At 41.4% G+C, this 15,629-nt stretch overlaps 1 protein-coding gene across 2 annotated transcripts; it reads left to right on the top strand.

The window, feature by feature from the left end:
* The first annotated feature begins 8,282 nt into the window (after positions 1-8,282).
* LOC116755825 (cathepsin L1) lies at positions 8,283-13,733 on the top strand. Of its 2 annotated transcripts, none has more exons than XM_032635787.1 (8): positions 8,283-8,431; positions 9,603-9,739; positions 10,047-10,169; positions 10,266-10,412; positions 10,511-10,735; positions 11,191-11,356; positions 12,239-12,356; positions 13,114-13,733. In XM_032635787.1, exons 2-8 carry the CDS (start codon positions 9,614-9,616, stop codon positions 13,211-13,213), a joined length of 1,005 nt encoding a protein of 334 aa, XP_032491678.1. In that variant the 5' UTR covers positions 8,283-8,431; positions 9,603-9,613; the 3' UTR covers positions 13,214-13,733. The 2 variants fall into 2 exon arrangements, with proteins under 2 accessions (XP_032491678.1, XP_032491679.1); XM_032635788.1 differs by having other exon boundaries at positions 8,430-8,598.
* Positions 13,734-15,629: the final 1,896 nt, after the last annotated feature.

Here is a 15,629-nt window from a genome sequence, read left to right as displayed (position 1 = left end):
AATGAGATAAGAGCTTCTATGTAAACTTTAGGAATAATGGTGTTTCGGGGATGTCTATCTAAAGTAGTCTCTCAAAAATGGAAATAAAAACAAAAATAAACAGATGGGACCTAAAGAAACTTCAAAGCTTTTGCACAGCAAAGGAAACCATAAACGAGACAAAAAGACAACACTCAGAATGGGAGAAAATATTTGCAAATGAAGCAACTGACAAAGGATTAATCTCCAAAATATACAAGTAGCTCATGCAGCTCAATAACAAAAAAACAAACAACCCAATCCAAAAACGGGCAGAAGACCTAAATAGACATTTCTCCAAAGAAGATATACAGTTTGCCAACAAACACATGAAAGGATGCTCAACATCATTAATCATTAGAAAAATGCAAATCAAAACCACAATGAGGTATCATCTCACACCAGGCAGAATGGGCATTATCAAAAAATCTACAAACAATAAATGCTGGAGAGGGTGTGGAGAAAAGGGAACCCTCTTGCACTGTTGGTGGGAATGTAAATTGATACAGCCACTATGGAGAACAGTACGGAAGGTCCTTAAAAAACTATAAATAGAACTACAATATGACCCCGCAATCCCACTGCTGGGCATATACCCTGAGAAAACCATAATTCAAAAAGACACATGCACCCCAATGTTCACTGCAGCACTATTTACAATAGCCAGGACATGGAAGCAACCTAAGTGTCCATCAACAGATGAATGGATAAAGAATATGTGGCAAATATATACATATATAAAATGTAATATTACTCAGCCATAAAAAGAAACAAAGTTGAGTTATTTGTAGTGAGGTGGTTGAAACTAGAGTCTGTCATACAGAGTGAAGTAAGTCAGAAAGAGAAAAACAAATACTGCATGCTAACACATATATATGGAATCTACAAAAAGGAAAGTTCTGATGAACCTTGGGGCAGGACGGGAATAAAAACACAGACGTAGAGAATGGACTTGAAGACACGGGGAGGGGGAAGGGTAAACTGGGACAAAGTGAGAGAGTAGCATTGACATATATATACTACCAAATGTAAAATAGCTAGCTAGCTAGTGGGAAGCAGCTGCATAGCACAGGGAGATCAGCTCGGTGCTTTGTGACCACCTAGAGGGGTGGGATAGGGAGGGTGGGAGGGAGGTGCAAAAGGAAGGGGATATGGCGATATATGTATAAACATAAATGATTCACTTTGTTACACAGCAGAAACTAACACAACATTGTAAAGCAATTATACTCCAGTAAAGATGTTAATAAAATAAAATAAAAAGTCTCTCCAAATTTTGATAACTTGAAACTTTAAAGTTATGCTAAATTAACTTAAATAATGGGAATTCATTGAATATTTAGATCATTTCCAATTAAAATACTGGAATATTAGTTGCAGTATGAGAAACTAAAGACGTTTGTGTTTATTAGACACATGTCTTGTACTATACTGAGGAAAGAAAATCTATGAGAAGGTGTATGTTTCTAAAGGTTATAAAATATATTTGTAAGTGCCAATCAGAAAATGTTGGTATGACAGTTTACAATTACTTGCTTCTAGGTTTTTGCTATAAATTAGGTTTTAAGGTTAAGAAGTATAAATATGTAACTAAAGCTACTAAAATAATAAGGGAAATATTTGAGTACACAAGGAAAGTAAGAGGTTTTTTTATCGGGAAAAAAAAAGGTGTGAAGATTGGAAATACTTTTTATTAAGGGAAAGAAGGTAATTTTGTCCTAGAGCTGGTTGTTTCTGACTGGAAAAGAAAATATGGACAGAATAATATGGATACTGAAAGTTTTGGAAAGTTTGTGGATAAAGGAACACTAAGAAAGTTTTTGTGCATGGTCAGGATTCGCTAAGATAAGATTGAATTAATTAAGAAAATGAATTTTAAAGGTAAAGTGGTACAATAGCTGAATTTAATTTCCTCTCTAAAAGGACAAAGTTTTCTTAAAATATTGAACTGCTTTTGGTAATAGATTGCATGAGTTTCTTTGCATTTAAGTGATGTATTACCACATTTAAGATCTTTTATTGTCACTTTGGTTAAGTGAATGCATATTGTCTCACAGTGACCTACTATCCCATTTGACCGGGTGTTTTGAACATTTTTTGATATTTTTGACAACCTTCCCAAAGATCAAATTCTAAATGAAATTTGTTTCACCTCTAGCTAACTTTGAGGTTTTCCAAAGGGTCCCTGGAATACCTCAAAATATTTGTTTTCTCTCCATCTCAGAGAGTAATATTAAACTAATTAGGCTTATTTGGTATGTTAAATCACAGGGGATTCCTGCCCATGGAAATTTAGAAACTGGGAAAATGTGTGTTAGGGGTAGGATGCTATGCAGAGGGGTGGGTGCGTTTAAATTTTATTTATTTATTTTTGGCTGCGTTGGGTCTTCGTTGCTGAGCGTGGGTTCTCTCTAGTTGCGGCGAGCAGGGGCTACTCTCATCGCGGTGGCTTCTCTTGTGGAGCATGGGCTCTTGGTGCTAGGGCTTCAGTAGTTGTGGCACATGGGCTCAGTAGTTGTGGCTCTAGAGTGCAGGCTCAGTAGTTGTGACTCATGGGCTTAGTTGCTCCGCGGCATGTGGGATCTTCCCAGACCAGGGCTCGAACCCGTGTCCCCTGCATCGGCAGGCAGATTCTTAACCACTATGCCACCAGGGAAGCCCATGGGGGTGGGTGCATTTAGAAAACACACATGCCATATCCACAGTGTAGATGCAAATTAGCCTTGGAACGGCCACCCTGTGTGATCCTTGTTCTCTGGACAAGAAACCTGGCATGATGGGAAGGAAACACTCAGGCAGAACAACCAGACTGCAAGCTTATTAATTCAACGTGTGGTGGGGCTACAAGACTGGGGGTACCTGTGCATTCTGCCATCTGCCTGATTTCTCCTCCTATAGTGGGAGAACACCATCTGAGCAGGGGATGCTGTTAATAAAAAAATGCATTTAAAAGAAGCAGTTGTTTCTTCCTTCAACCAGAAGTATGTGTTCTATACAGAACTCTTACGTGCTATTTTATCTGGCCATGTCAGCAACGATCTCCAAGAAAGATCAGATTCCATGTTCATAGGAGTGGGTTAGTTCTCAAAAGTGGAAGCTGGGTTCCTCAGTGGATCCTATGGATATAAGGATAAAGTTTAGATGTGATTGAGACCACAGCTACAGGACTGATTTGATAACAATGAAACCGAGAGAGAGAGGTAGCAATCACAGGGGTTTTTTTTGGAGGGGGCACGGGGGGAGGGGTGGACACTCAGGACACAAGAAAAAAGCATATGTAAATCACCAGAGTGGAGTTAGTAACTCAGTAAAATTACCAAAGCTTTTATCGAAAAATTTCCCTGGTTTTGGTTTTTGAGGTGATCATATAGGGAACTGGCGATACTTAATTGTATGGTTCCATTTCCTTTTTGTGGCCTCAATTTTTTTAAAAGGAATATTCCATGTGTGTGTTTTTAGAATTGGTGAATGAATGAACCTCACTTTTTTAATACCTGAGCTTCTCAAAATCATGAATCACTGAAGCATTGTCATCAGAAGTAGGCTTAAAAATCTGACAATGACTTGATCATAGGTAAGATGTAGAACTTTTGTCTCTGAGAAATGATCAAACAAGGAAACACCCGGGAAACACAAGGCAAAACACCATCCTAGAAGCTGATGGGGTGGGAAGAGGCCCAGCCCAGGGCAGGCAGCATGCCTTTTGTGTGGCTCACCTGTCTTTTCCCCCTTTCACATGACACCAGATAAGCCAGCGTTGGCATTGAAGTCCAGAGCCTGGCCCTGGGGAGCTTTGGTTCCCTATCTCACCATGTCCTCAGTGCTCATGTTTCATTCTGGTACCCCAGAGTCCAGTTTGCCAAGTGAGTGATGGGGGCTGGGGGTGAGGGACAAAGGCAGAGTCTCCAAAGCTCAGCTTCCTTTTCTAAGCTCTGCTGGCCTGAAGCACATTTATTTCTTCACTTTAGTGAGTAATCTGGCACCACCCTTGATTTTGTATACCTCACTGCTGTGACCATCTTCATCTGTAAAATGGGGCATACAATAGCACCCATCTCCTTGGGCAGTGGTTCTCCAAGTGGGTCCCCACTGGTAGCATCTGTATCACTTGGGAATTTGTTAGAAAAGCAAACCCTGGAACCCCCTCCCAGACCCACTGACTCCGACACTCGGGGGATAGAGGTCAGCAATCTGAACCCCAGGTGATTCTGATGCACCCTCAAGTTGGAGGACCACTGTCATAGGGTTGTTGGGAACAGTAAATGAAGGAGCACATATAAAAAGCTCAGAACATTGCCTGGCACCTGTGTTATTTAGATATGAGAATCATCATTATCATGGCAGGAACCTTTTCTAATCATGCTTTCATTACCAGGAGTACCAGGTACTCACAGGCGGAGATCCTTTCCTGTGGAACACTGCTCTCCCCATACCCTCCCCTCTCATGAATATGTATGCAAGTTCTATTAACAGCACAAATGTCTTGACCACTTCGCATAATGATACAGGTGTCAGGGGAAAGACTTTATGCAAAGAAAGACTTTATTAACGGCGATGATTGCAATAGGGAGATGCTCAAAGCCTAAACCAGAAATATCTCAGGGCAGGAGTGGGTGAGCAATGCTTTTATATGCAGAGACCATGGAATAGGTGGTTGTGGACAGAGTAAGGAGGGAAGGGGAGGTAATAACAGCTGCTGCGTGGGAGTCCTGGAACCTAAAAAACTGTGTCGAACATTGCACTAGCAGGAGAGTCAGGGCAGGAGCTGTTGTCTACAATCAGGCACATGAGCAAAGAAGTTACAGAGCGGGAAGGTCATATAGAGGGCCTAGCTGTACTAGTGAAGCCAGCCTAAAGATATGTTAAACACAAGTTTGAAACACAGTCAAGAAGCTGGCTCTTACTTATACCATGTGCAGTAGGCTAAATAATGGTCCCCAAACATATCAGGTCTTAATTCTTAGAACCTGTAAATGTTACCCTATATTGTAAAGATTTTGTAAGTATGATTAAGAATTGTGAGATGGAGAGATTATCCTGCATTATCTGGGTAGGCCTAAATGCCCAAGTGTTCTTGTAAGAGTGAGGTGCGGGGAAATTTGACACAGACTGAAGAGGAGAAGGCAGTGTGACCACAGAGGCAGAGGTGAGAGTGATGCAGCCACAAGTCAAGGAGTGCCTGGAGGCCCCAGAAGCTGGAAGAGGAGAGGAACAGGTTCTCTCCTAGAGCCTCTGGAGGGAGTACAGCCCTACCAACCCCTGGTTTTCGGCCCAAGTGATGCTGATTTTGGACTTCTGATCTCCCTAACCGTGAGAGAATAAATTCTTGTTGTTCTAAGCCACCAAGTTTGTGAGAATTTGTTACAGCAGCCATAAGAAACTAATATGCCTTGTTTCATGAAAAGACTTTTTCAGATTTTAGGAAGAGATTCTCTTATAGTCTTAGGGGTGGGGAAAAAAAATCCCTCAAGTTCAGCTCCTATGTTACCTACTGCACGAATATGCTTTGCCATAATCTCATTTAAATATATTGATCATGGCTGTGCTCATATGCTGTAAAATCAAGATTACCGTAGTTAATTTCAGATTTTAAAATGGAAAGGCTGAGTTTCAGAAAAGCTGCCAGGAAAGTTACATGTAGAATGTGTCTAAGTAAATGCACAAACTCACAAGGAGCGGTCAATGAGCACAAAGTAAGAGTTTAATTAATTCTTGTAGATTGATTTACTAACTTAAAAAATTGGCTGACTGTTTAACCCTATAGGAAAAGCAAGGTTACAGTAGCTTAGAAAAATAAATTATTTCTTAAGTGGAATCATAAACATACTCTTTTCTATAAAATTATAAATGGTAATAAACCACTTTACAAATGGACTGGACAATGTTTCTAAGAGTAATTCGTGGCTCACTGAAGTTAAACAAATTGGAGGGGGTTGTTACATTGGGGAAAGGTGTTAAGTGGCCTCAGGGTCTTGAATACCACAACACAAGATTTGTTCATTCCCCCTTGGTTTAAAACTTACAGAGATGGGGTAAAGAATTTACATCCTATTTCATTATTGAGCAAAAGAAATCTAGACAAATGCACACAAAAATATACTTTTGCAGATACTGCATTTTAAATAGGAAGAGTTAAGTTCTACCAACGCATTTTATCAAAGGCAGAGCTAAGGCTTGGTTACTTGGCTAAAATGTGACCATTTTAATAATTAACACTCATCTAAGTTACTTTGCAAAGAAATGGGAATAGAAGAAAAGGAACACAATGGTTAGTAATAACATCTCTGTAATGCTATTATTTAACAGATAATGTATAAGTAGATTTCATGAGTTGGAGCAATAATCCACTCTCTTGTTTAAATGGCTTTCTCCTGAATTTAGATATTCCTTGATTTAATTTTAGGGTTTGAGCATATTTGCTAAAAAAGGAGTCAATTTTTCCTTCCACTGTGTTTGTATAACATTCCAAGAAACAAAGGAGACGCCACTCTTTGGAGCAGCACCAGCCACACAGCCTCCAGTCACAGATGGTCATGAAGTAGCAGGTTTTTCCACCCTCTGCAGTCTTAAAGAGCTGTGACCCAAGGGCAACTGTAAAACCCACATATTAGAATAACTTAGATTTCTTGTGATAGACTGAGTAAACAAACGGACAATGGCTAGACTTTATGTGACAATAGAACGCTGACCCCCAAAAGAAAATTCTGCAGCAACCACCTCAGAACAGTCAGGACTTCCTGAATAACTAACAACTTATTTTTGCTTCTACTTCCAGGACAAACCAGAGAAATCCAACTATTCTCCCCGAACCAAAGCTTGTCCTCATTATAAAGCTTGTCCTTACCCAGACAAGAATTGCCTCCTTCCTCATAGCAAATTGCTCCCATGTAGGCGGTCTTCATTTATTTCCATGTGTGAATGATACTTGCGTTGACTGGATGACTACTTTTAAAAAAAGACTACTTCTAAAAAAAGAAAAGAAAAAAATCCTCCAGCCATATGCAATACAATGTACTTCTGTAACCACCTGAGAAATTCTGGCCCCTCGTTGTGTTTGAGAGGAAAGAGATTCTACTTGAAAGGACACAAAATAGAAATTTTTAATAAATTGATTTTTAAAAATATTTGTCTGTGCTTCTATGAAGGTTACCAATTTAATTTTAACTAAGAATTTACAAATCGACATGCACTATGACTCCATTTTTGTTTTATATACATATATATATATAGAGAGAGAGAGAGAGAGAGAGAGATGCCTATAAAGGAGTTATAGGTGAGGGGACGGGGGTGTTTACTTTCTAAAATATGTTTTCTATAACGAATGTGTTTCTTATATAATTTTTTTAAAGTCACTTTTTAAAAAGTTTCTGAATTAATTTCCTTAAATCTTTAGTTCTGTACTTTTTCCTCCACTAAAACAGTTCTTCGAACCATGTAAACCTGAACCCTGATATTAAATGTGATTAAACTACTCTTTTTAGAAGTACATTTCTTATATCTGAAGAAAAGCACTTTGGATATTGAGGAAGACTTAATGATCCATAATGCAGAGTGGGGAAGCAAAAGCGGTTTCTGCTCTTTCCCACCCGCTCTTCTTTTAATTAAGACAAATTTTTCTGTAAATAACTCGTTTCTGTTGGTTTTGAGGAAAGCTTGCGAGGCGAGAAGAACCCCTGACCGGGAAGACGGGAAAGAGGCATTACAAAATGCTATGCCTTCTCTGGAGACCCACCCAGCCCGTCCCCTTTCCCTCCTGGGCTTTGGGTAGCGACCAGCGCGTCACGGGCTTTGAGGAACTGCCATTCCGCTCCGATTCTCCTCAAACTCAGCTGGTACCACCCTCAGCCCGGGAGGTAACGCCTCTGCCTGAGGGCTCCGCATTCCTCCAGCCCGCCCCACCTTTGCTGTGGAATAAGCGGGAACCCCTAAACTAGACAGTTCTCAGCCCTCCCGCAGACTTTCACCAAAAAGTCCAGGACTAAAGGAGGCACAGGGTTACGCTGAAAATCCGCTTGGGCCTCCTTGTTGCTTCTTTTTCGTGAACCACCGGCCGAGCGCAATCGAGGTGATTAGTTGATCCAGGTCCCCAGAGACGCCGGACTCCTCCTCAGCGCTGCCCAGGGGCCTCCAGCTCTTCGTCTTCGGTTCCACTGAGGTTAGCACTGCCTTCCCAGGGACAAGTTGGGACAGAGTCGCATCACGAGCGCAGAGTACTCACGCCCGGAGGCCCTGCCCACTGGCCAGCTCAGCCAATCGCGGCGCGGGCAGGCGATGGGGGCAGGGGCGGCCGGGCCGCAAACCAGGGCCTTAAAGGCAGAGTCAGGCACGACCCGGCCAGAACCTCCAGCCTCGGAGACCTGGGGAGAGCTACGTGCGTCCGTGGAGTGCGCCTGCGCAGCTGCGGCAGCCGCAGGTCAGCGACCTAGTCTGGGGCCGAGGCGGGTCAGGGACGGGGACTGGAGGGAGGGATATCCAGGGACTCGGGTGAGGGGGCAGGCGCGACCCGCAGGAACGACAGCGTCTGCCCGCTGGGAGTTGATGAGGCTGGGTCGGCGCTCCCTCAAGCTTTGGCAGCCTGAGGTGGGGAAGGGGGCAGGGCTATTTAGGAAACCCAGGGCAGAGCTGACGCCACGCGGGGGGCGGTGGAGGTCCTAGGCCGGTCAGCCTCTGGGAGGTGGCAGGCACAAGTTCGGGTCGGTCGCGGCAGTGTGACCCTCGAACTCCGGGCTAAGGGGCCCGTCGCTCCCTGCGCCGCCGTAAACAGCCTCTGGAAGCGAAGGGAGTGTGCGAAGGGCTGGGAGCTGGGCAGCAAGTCCCCGGCCTGGCCCCGCCTACAGCGCGGGTGCGGGCTCAAACCAGACGGGTTCTCTGAGCCCCAAGAGTCTGGCCCTGACCCGGGACGAGAACTGGGGGCTCTGGGCGCCGTCGTGCCACGTGATCGCGTACCCGGTCTGGAGGGCGAGGGAGGGGGTGTGGGCTACACAGGACAAGGGTAGGGAGCGCAGTGTGCACTCTTGCCCACCTTCTCCTGGGAAGGCTTTTTAGAAAGGTTTCAATTTAGGTAGCAGAGATTCGAAGTCATATCTCACCCCCTGCTGTTTATTAGCCAAGAAGAAAGGTGTGAGGTAGCCATCTAACTCTTTGAGATACATGTCTGTCCCTACTTAGGATCAGGCGTCCTGATAAATAAAAGTCTTGGGTCACCTCCATACGTTCAGTAAATAACCTGGACCAACGTTTTCCTAGTTGTTGCCTTAAGATGCCGACACATAAGTTGTGGCAGAAATTCTTATCAAAACCTAAATTATCATTGCACGCATAGTGAAGTCTGTTTCAATTCCTATAGCACTTGTCAGCCTGTTTTTCATTTTGATGGCTGAATCAAATACCTCCACTGTGTTAAGTCTTTGACCTGTTTTTTTCCACCCATATCTTTAGCCTTCTTTCACAGACTTTCCGTAAATATTTGAGAAGATCATTTAAATGATCTTAGTCCACCATAGTGGCTATAACATCCAGGAGAAAGTAGGATGGCTTTTTTAAAGCATTGGCCTCATCAAATACTAATTCTTTTTCTTTCCTAGGTTTTTAAAACATGAATCCTTCACTCTTCCTGACTGCCCTTTGCTTGGGAATAGCCTCAGCTGCTCCAAAACTTGATCAAATGTTAGATGCACACTGGTACCAGTGGAAGGCAACACATGGGAGACTGTATGGCATGGTTGGTAACATCTGAAAATTTCCAGAGGGACCTCACAGACAATGGTCCATGCTGTTGGAGTTTATAGCCGGAGAGTAGTTTCTGGAGTAGTTGTTTTAGCTTTTATCGAGGCAGTAACTTAATGGCACCTATTTCTGAGCACAGCATGGGCATATTTTCCTGTGTCAGAGTTTGGAGAACAGCTCTCAGAAGTATAAAGCCATCCCTGACAACAGTTTTTCTTTTTCTCTGTCTGCAAATCCATTTGGTGAACATGGGTTGGGTTTTAAATAGAAGTAAAAATGACCAGTTATATGTTTGCATCTAGAATGAAGAAGGATGGAGGAGAGCAGTGTGGGAGAAGAATATGAAAATGATTGACTTGCACAATCAGGAATACAGCCAAGGGAAACATGGCTTCACCATGGCAATGAATGCCTTTGGTGACATGGTGAGTGTGGCATGAGTTGCTGAACTTTTTGTGCCTCCTCTTCTCAGTACTTTAGCAAAATAACTTCTTCAACATTTTATTTACTTTTCCTTGAAGACCAGTGAAGAATTTAAGCAGGTGATGAATGGCTTTCAAAACCAGAAGCACAAAAAGGGGAAAGTGTTCCATGAACCTCTCTTTCTTGAAGTCCCCAAATCTGTGGATTGGACTAAGAAAGGCTATGTAACTCCTGTGAAGAATCAGGTATGACAGTATTCAGATTCAGATTTTCTTAAGAATGTTTAGGTATATGGGCTGTTGTTGGTCTTTGTCTTGTAAACTGATGGCTTTTTTATTTTCAGGGTCAGTGTGGTTCTTGTTGGGCTTTTAGTGCCACTGGCGCCCTTGAAGGACAGATGTTCTGGAAAACTGGCAAACTTGTCTCACTGAGTGAGCAGAACCTGGTGGACTGCTCTCGGCCTCAAGGCAATGAGGGTTGCAGTGGTGGCTTAATGGATAATGCCTTCCAGTATGTTAAGGACAATGGAGGCCTGGACACAGAGGAATCCTATCCATATCTTGGAAAGGTAAAAGGAACTCTTTATCTTGTCATTACAGCTCTGCTTTTGAACACTTTCAGAGATGACAGACATCTTATTCAGCATTCACATTTTAGATGTAAACTGTCAGAACTGTCATTATAAATTATCAGCTGTTGCACAGGTCTCTGATTAGATGGTTAACATAGCTTGTCTTACTTCTATGTAACGTGAAGAATATGTACACCATTCTGCATATAATGCATATTTCTCCATAGTGAAAAATTTCTTATGGCCAGGTAGACCTAAGTGGTCTTACTGAAGAAATATCTACTAATTTTTCCATTTCAAACCAATCAATAGCATTTTGTTGGGCTGCTTTATAACAAAATTGACTTAGAAATTATTAAGCTGCAAACTGCTGCATCTTATGGTCCTATAATTCATGTTCCTCATAAGGTGGATGGTAATAATCAAGTCTCTTTCCCCTTTATCTTTAAAAGGAAACAAATAGCTGTAAGTATAAGCCCGAGTGTTCTGCTGTCAATGACACTGGCTTCGTGGACATCCCTCAGCGGGAGAAGGCCCTTATGAAGGCAGTGGCAACTGTGGGGCCCATCTCTGTTGCTATTGATGCAGGCCATACATCCTTCCAGTTCTATAAATCAGGTAGGTGTTTTTCTTTTATTATAGAAATTCAGGCAGGGAAAAGTGGAAAATATGACCATGATTGACTCTGGTATGGAGTCCTGTTTTCTGGGACTGTAGACTTTTGAGTGTATGCATTTAATAACAATGATGTTTCCATTTGACATTATACTTTAAGCATTTTCTCATGATGACAAACTTCATAAATATTTTTAAATGGCTATGTAACTGTTCTTCAATTGTTGGTCCCTTTTTCCAAAAGTCTTTTACTATTGTAGTTAGATCTGCAAAGAACCCTGTGGTTCAAGTTTTTTTTTTCTTTTTTTTTTTGCGGTACGCGGGCCTCTCACTGTTGTGGCCTCTCCCGTTGCGGAGCACAGGCTCCGGACGCACAGGCTCAGCGGCCATGGCTCACGGGCCCAGCCGCTCCGCGGCATGTGGAATCCTCGCAGACCGGGCCAGGAACCTGCATCCCCTGCATCGGCAGGCGGACTCTCAACCACTGCGCCACTAGGGAAGCCCAAGTATTTTTTTGTTTTGTGCTGTTTTCTTAGTTGGCATTCAAGGAGTAGAAAGGATTATGCTAATTAATATTAGTAGTTAGTAGTTGAATGCCTAAATCACCTTAACCTTGATAACTAGGTCTTATTATTGGAAATATTTTTTAGGTAGAAAATATATCTAAGATTTTGTTGAATTTTGTTGATTTCTAGTGAGTTAAATTTTTCTTTTTCCTTTTCATCAGCTGTTACTATTTTTGGTCAGATATTTAAGTCTTATTTGGAATTTGTTTATGACATTTCACTGAATTTTGAGATACTTCTCTTAATTGGTTGGTAGCTTGGGTTACTGTCATGTGTCACTTGGAACTCCTCACCCTAACATTGAATTTTACTCTCCCAGGTATTTATTATGATTCAGACTGCAGCAGCAAAGACCTGGATCATGGTGTTTTGGTGGTTGGCTATGGCTTTGAAGGAACAGATTCAAATAACAATAAATTTTGGATTGTCAAGAACAGGTATAAAACTCCAAATGTTATATTTATATTTTAGATTGAAAAAGGAAATCCTTATTTGGAAGCAGTATTTGATTCCAGGTCCAAAAAAGCTCAATTTTGAAATCCCAGAAGTCTTTCTCCCACTTAAACACAGAAATACTGATATGTGATTATAAGATTCTGTAGCAAGTTTGTTGGGGTTATTATTATGTATTTGTAACATTGCATTTCTAAATTCTGAAAATATTCTTAATTCAGAAACACATCCAGCCCCAGGGGTTTCATATAAAGGATTTTGCACCTGTAGAGTTGAGGGCTGGTTTCCTTTTTCTGTCTCTAATTTTTGAACAAGGAGTAGTGGGCAGAAACATCTGCCTCTGCTCATTCTTTAAGTCTGAAAGATTGTCCAAGAGTGCAGTGGCCTCTGTGCATCCTTTCTGATAATCATTTGATATCCTGTCATTGCATTCTACTCCCAGCTCTCAGAGGTCTTTGAGGGTTGTGAGGATCAATTTTCACAGCTAAAGTTCTTTAACTGAGGTGAGCCTGAGGAGACAGACTGTTACATTGGAATGTCAGTTCTGCCTCAGTTTCCTATCTTAAAAAGTTAAGATAAGGACCCACAGGAGTCAATATACTTATAAATATATGTAACAGAACTTAGAATAGTACCTGATACATGCTATGCACTATTTTAATTATTAGTTGTTATTATTATTAATGAAGGTAATGTGTTCTTGATGCTTTGTATAAAATGGAAAACATGTTCTTCTTTCAGTTGGGGTCCAGAATGGGGCTGGAATGGCTACATAAAAATGGCCAAAGACAAGAACAACCATTGTGGAATTGCCACAGCAGCCAGCTATCCCATTGTGTGAGCTGATGGATGGTGATAATAGAGGACTTGAGGACAGCATACCTGGAGGAGTTTTATCTTAAAACTGGCCAAACCCTTATTGTATAAGATAAGATACTGAACCATTGAGGATCCAAGTAGTGATTTGAATTCTGTGACATTTTTATAAGGGTTAGATGTTACCACTACTTTTGTGTGTGTGTGTGTGTGGGGGGGGTACACGGGCCTCTCACTGTTGTGGCCTCTCCTGTTGCGGATTACAGGCTCCAGACGCGCAGGCTCAGCAGCCATGGCTCACGGGCCCAGCCGCTCCGCGGCATGTGGGATCTTCCCAGACCGGGGCATGAACCCGTGTCCCCTGCATCGGCAGGGGGACTCTCAACCACTGCGCCACCAGGGAAGCCCCAACCACTACTTTAATTACTGTTATAAATAGCTTTATAATGTTGAAGACTCATTGCTTAACTCTAAGACTTTTGAATTTTCATTTTTTAAAAGGATACATAAAACTTTACCTTTTACAATAAATTTTAATTCAACACGTAAAGGTGGAACTTTCTCTTTTTAATGCATTAACTTGTAGTAGTTGGGGTATATAATTGGGCTATAAAGACATAACTGAATGTGCAAATGGTTCATTAGGAGAAAGACACTGGGTGGCTCTGCAGATATTCTAGTTATAAATATGCAGATTTTATGTCAACCATGTTAACCTAGTGTTCCCAAAAGTAAATTTAATGGTTGTGATTAACAAATTTCAGGTGCTTGTTAGTAACTGGAGAAATCTGTTCAAGATCCATAAGAAATGAGGCTGGCCTAGAAAAACAGTCCTCTGGCCTCAGAAGATTGATGAGAGATCACTAGGTCAAACTTGGGCTTAGCTACCTAATCTCTGAATTAAAAAACTCAGAAAGGAACAAAACAGCCCAAGCATATGGTTACACAGATAGTAAATACAAATAACAGTATTTTTGTATATTTAAAAGATGGGAAGGAAATATGCCAAACTTCTGGGTGAATTAGGGACGATTATTTTCTTTAACCTGTTCTGCAGAAACCATGTATTTTTATTAGAAAAAAAATAGTACAAATATACCTACGTTCTGCAAGCTGAAGAAGCACGTGTATACGTTTTTAAAAATCTCATGTTCCCAATCAAGGAAATACAAGGAATAAACTGCAGAAATATTTAATCCAGCCATAATCCATTGTGAAGGGAATGAGTGATGGAACACAACTGGAACTTTATATCCCACAAAACCTTCACTAGCCTTTGTCCACAGCCATTTTTGGAAAACACAGTCTACCACATGCAGTCAGGGATTCCTTCATCTTACATTACAGCAGCAGGCTAACTCAGAGTGCTGTGTACAGCATCCTGGAACAACTAAAGACTAAGGGAAACATCTAGGTGCTAAATTGAATGAAAGTATGGTGGCTTTTTATTTAATAAAAGTTTCAAGTCTGTCAAATCAGAAGACCCCCTTGCAGATGTCTAAATTATATTTTAGTATATTTGGTGTTTCTATAACTTTCAAATATATTAAGCTTGCAAAAAGTTCCAAACCGCATCTATCATCTAACAGGATTTTTCAAAGGAGCCAATAGACTTGAAATAAATAGAACTGGAAACAAATTTTGATCATCACAAAAATCTGAAGTACAAACTTAACTACCAGTATTACTTATAGTCCAGATATCTAAACAGTTCCTTATTATAGTTAAATTGCAAAGGAAATAGGGAAAGGTGAGAGAGAATTCAGCAAATGTGAGGAAGGAACTGGCTTACATGGGTATGTAGCTCTAAAACTTGGGCACCTTCTTAGGGGAGGGAAAGGGCTCTGTAATAAGGAAATCTCCATTCATAGCACGTATTTCAATCAGTATCTCCAAGGTATGTTTACAAAATCTTAAAAGCAATTATAGCCTGCCTATTTCTGTTAATGGCTGGTGATTGATGAAAGTTAGAGTAATAAGACCACATTAGGTGTTTTGCCTGTAAAACTTTAATTTGGCCATGTTTCCTAATCTCAGTTAACTTTTGACTGATATAAAAGTCTGAAAAGCAGGGCTTCCCTGGTGGCGCAGTGGTTGAGAGTCCACCTGCCAATGCAGGGGACACGGGTTCGTGCCCTGGTCCGGGAAGATCTCACATGCCGTAGAGCGGCTGGGCCCGTGAGCCTGTGCGTCCAGAGCCTGTGCTCCGTAACGGGAGAAGTCTGAAAAGCAAAAAAAAACTTCTGGGATTTAAAAAAGCAAATATTAGTGGTATCCCATCACTTCACTTTAAGCATGGAATTTCACAAATGTCCATGATCATCTCTATTTTTAAATAAGTTAGTAAGAAACTATTACCAAGAGCTGCTCCATGGTCTCGTTCCTTAGTACTACTTTTTAAAACTTTTCTAGTTCATATATTTACTCGTTCAAGTATTCGT

Source organism: Phocoena sinus, chromosome 6 (assembly GCF_008692025.1).
Source record: "Phocoena sinus isolate mPhoSin1 chromosome 6, mPhoSin1.pri, whole genome shotgun sequence".
Classification (NCBI taxonomy): domain Eukaryota; kingdom Metazoa; phylum Chordata; class Mammalia; order Artiodactyla; family Phocoenidae; genus Phocoena; species Phocoena sinus.
The sequence above is the reverse complement of the archived record's forward strand: the minus strand, read 5'-3'. Positions and strand labels throughout refer to the sequence as shown.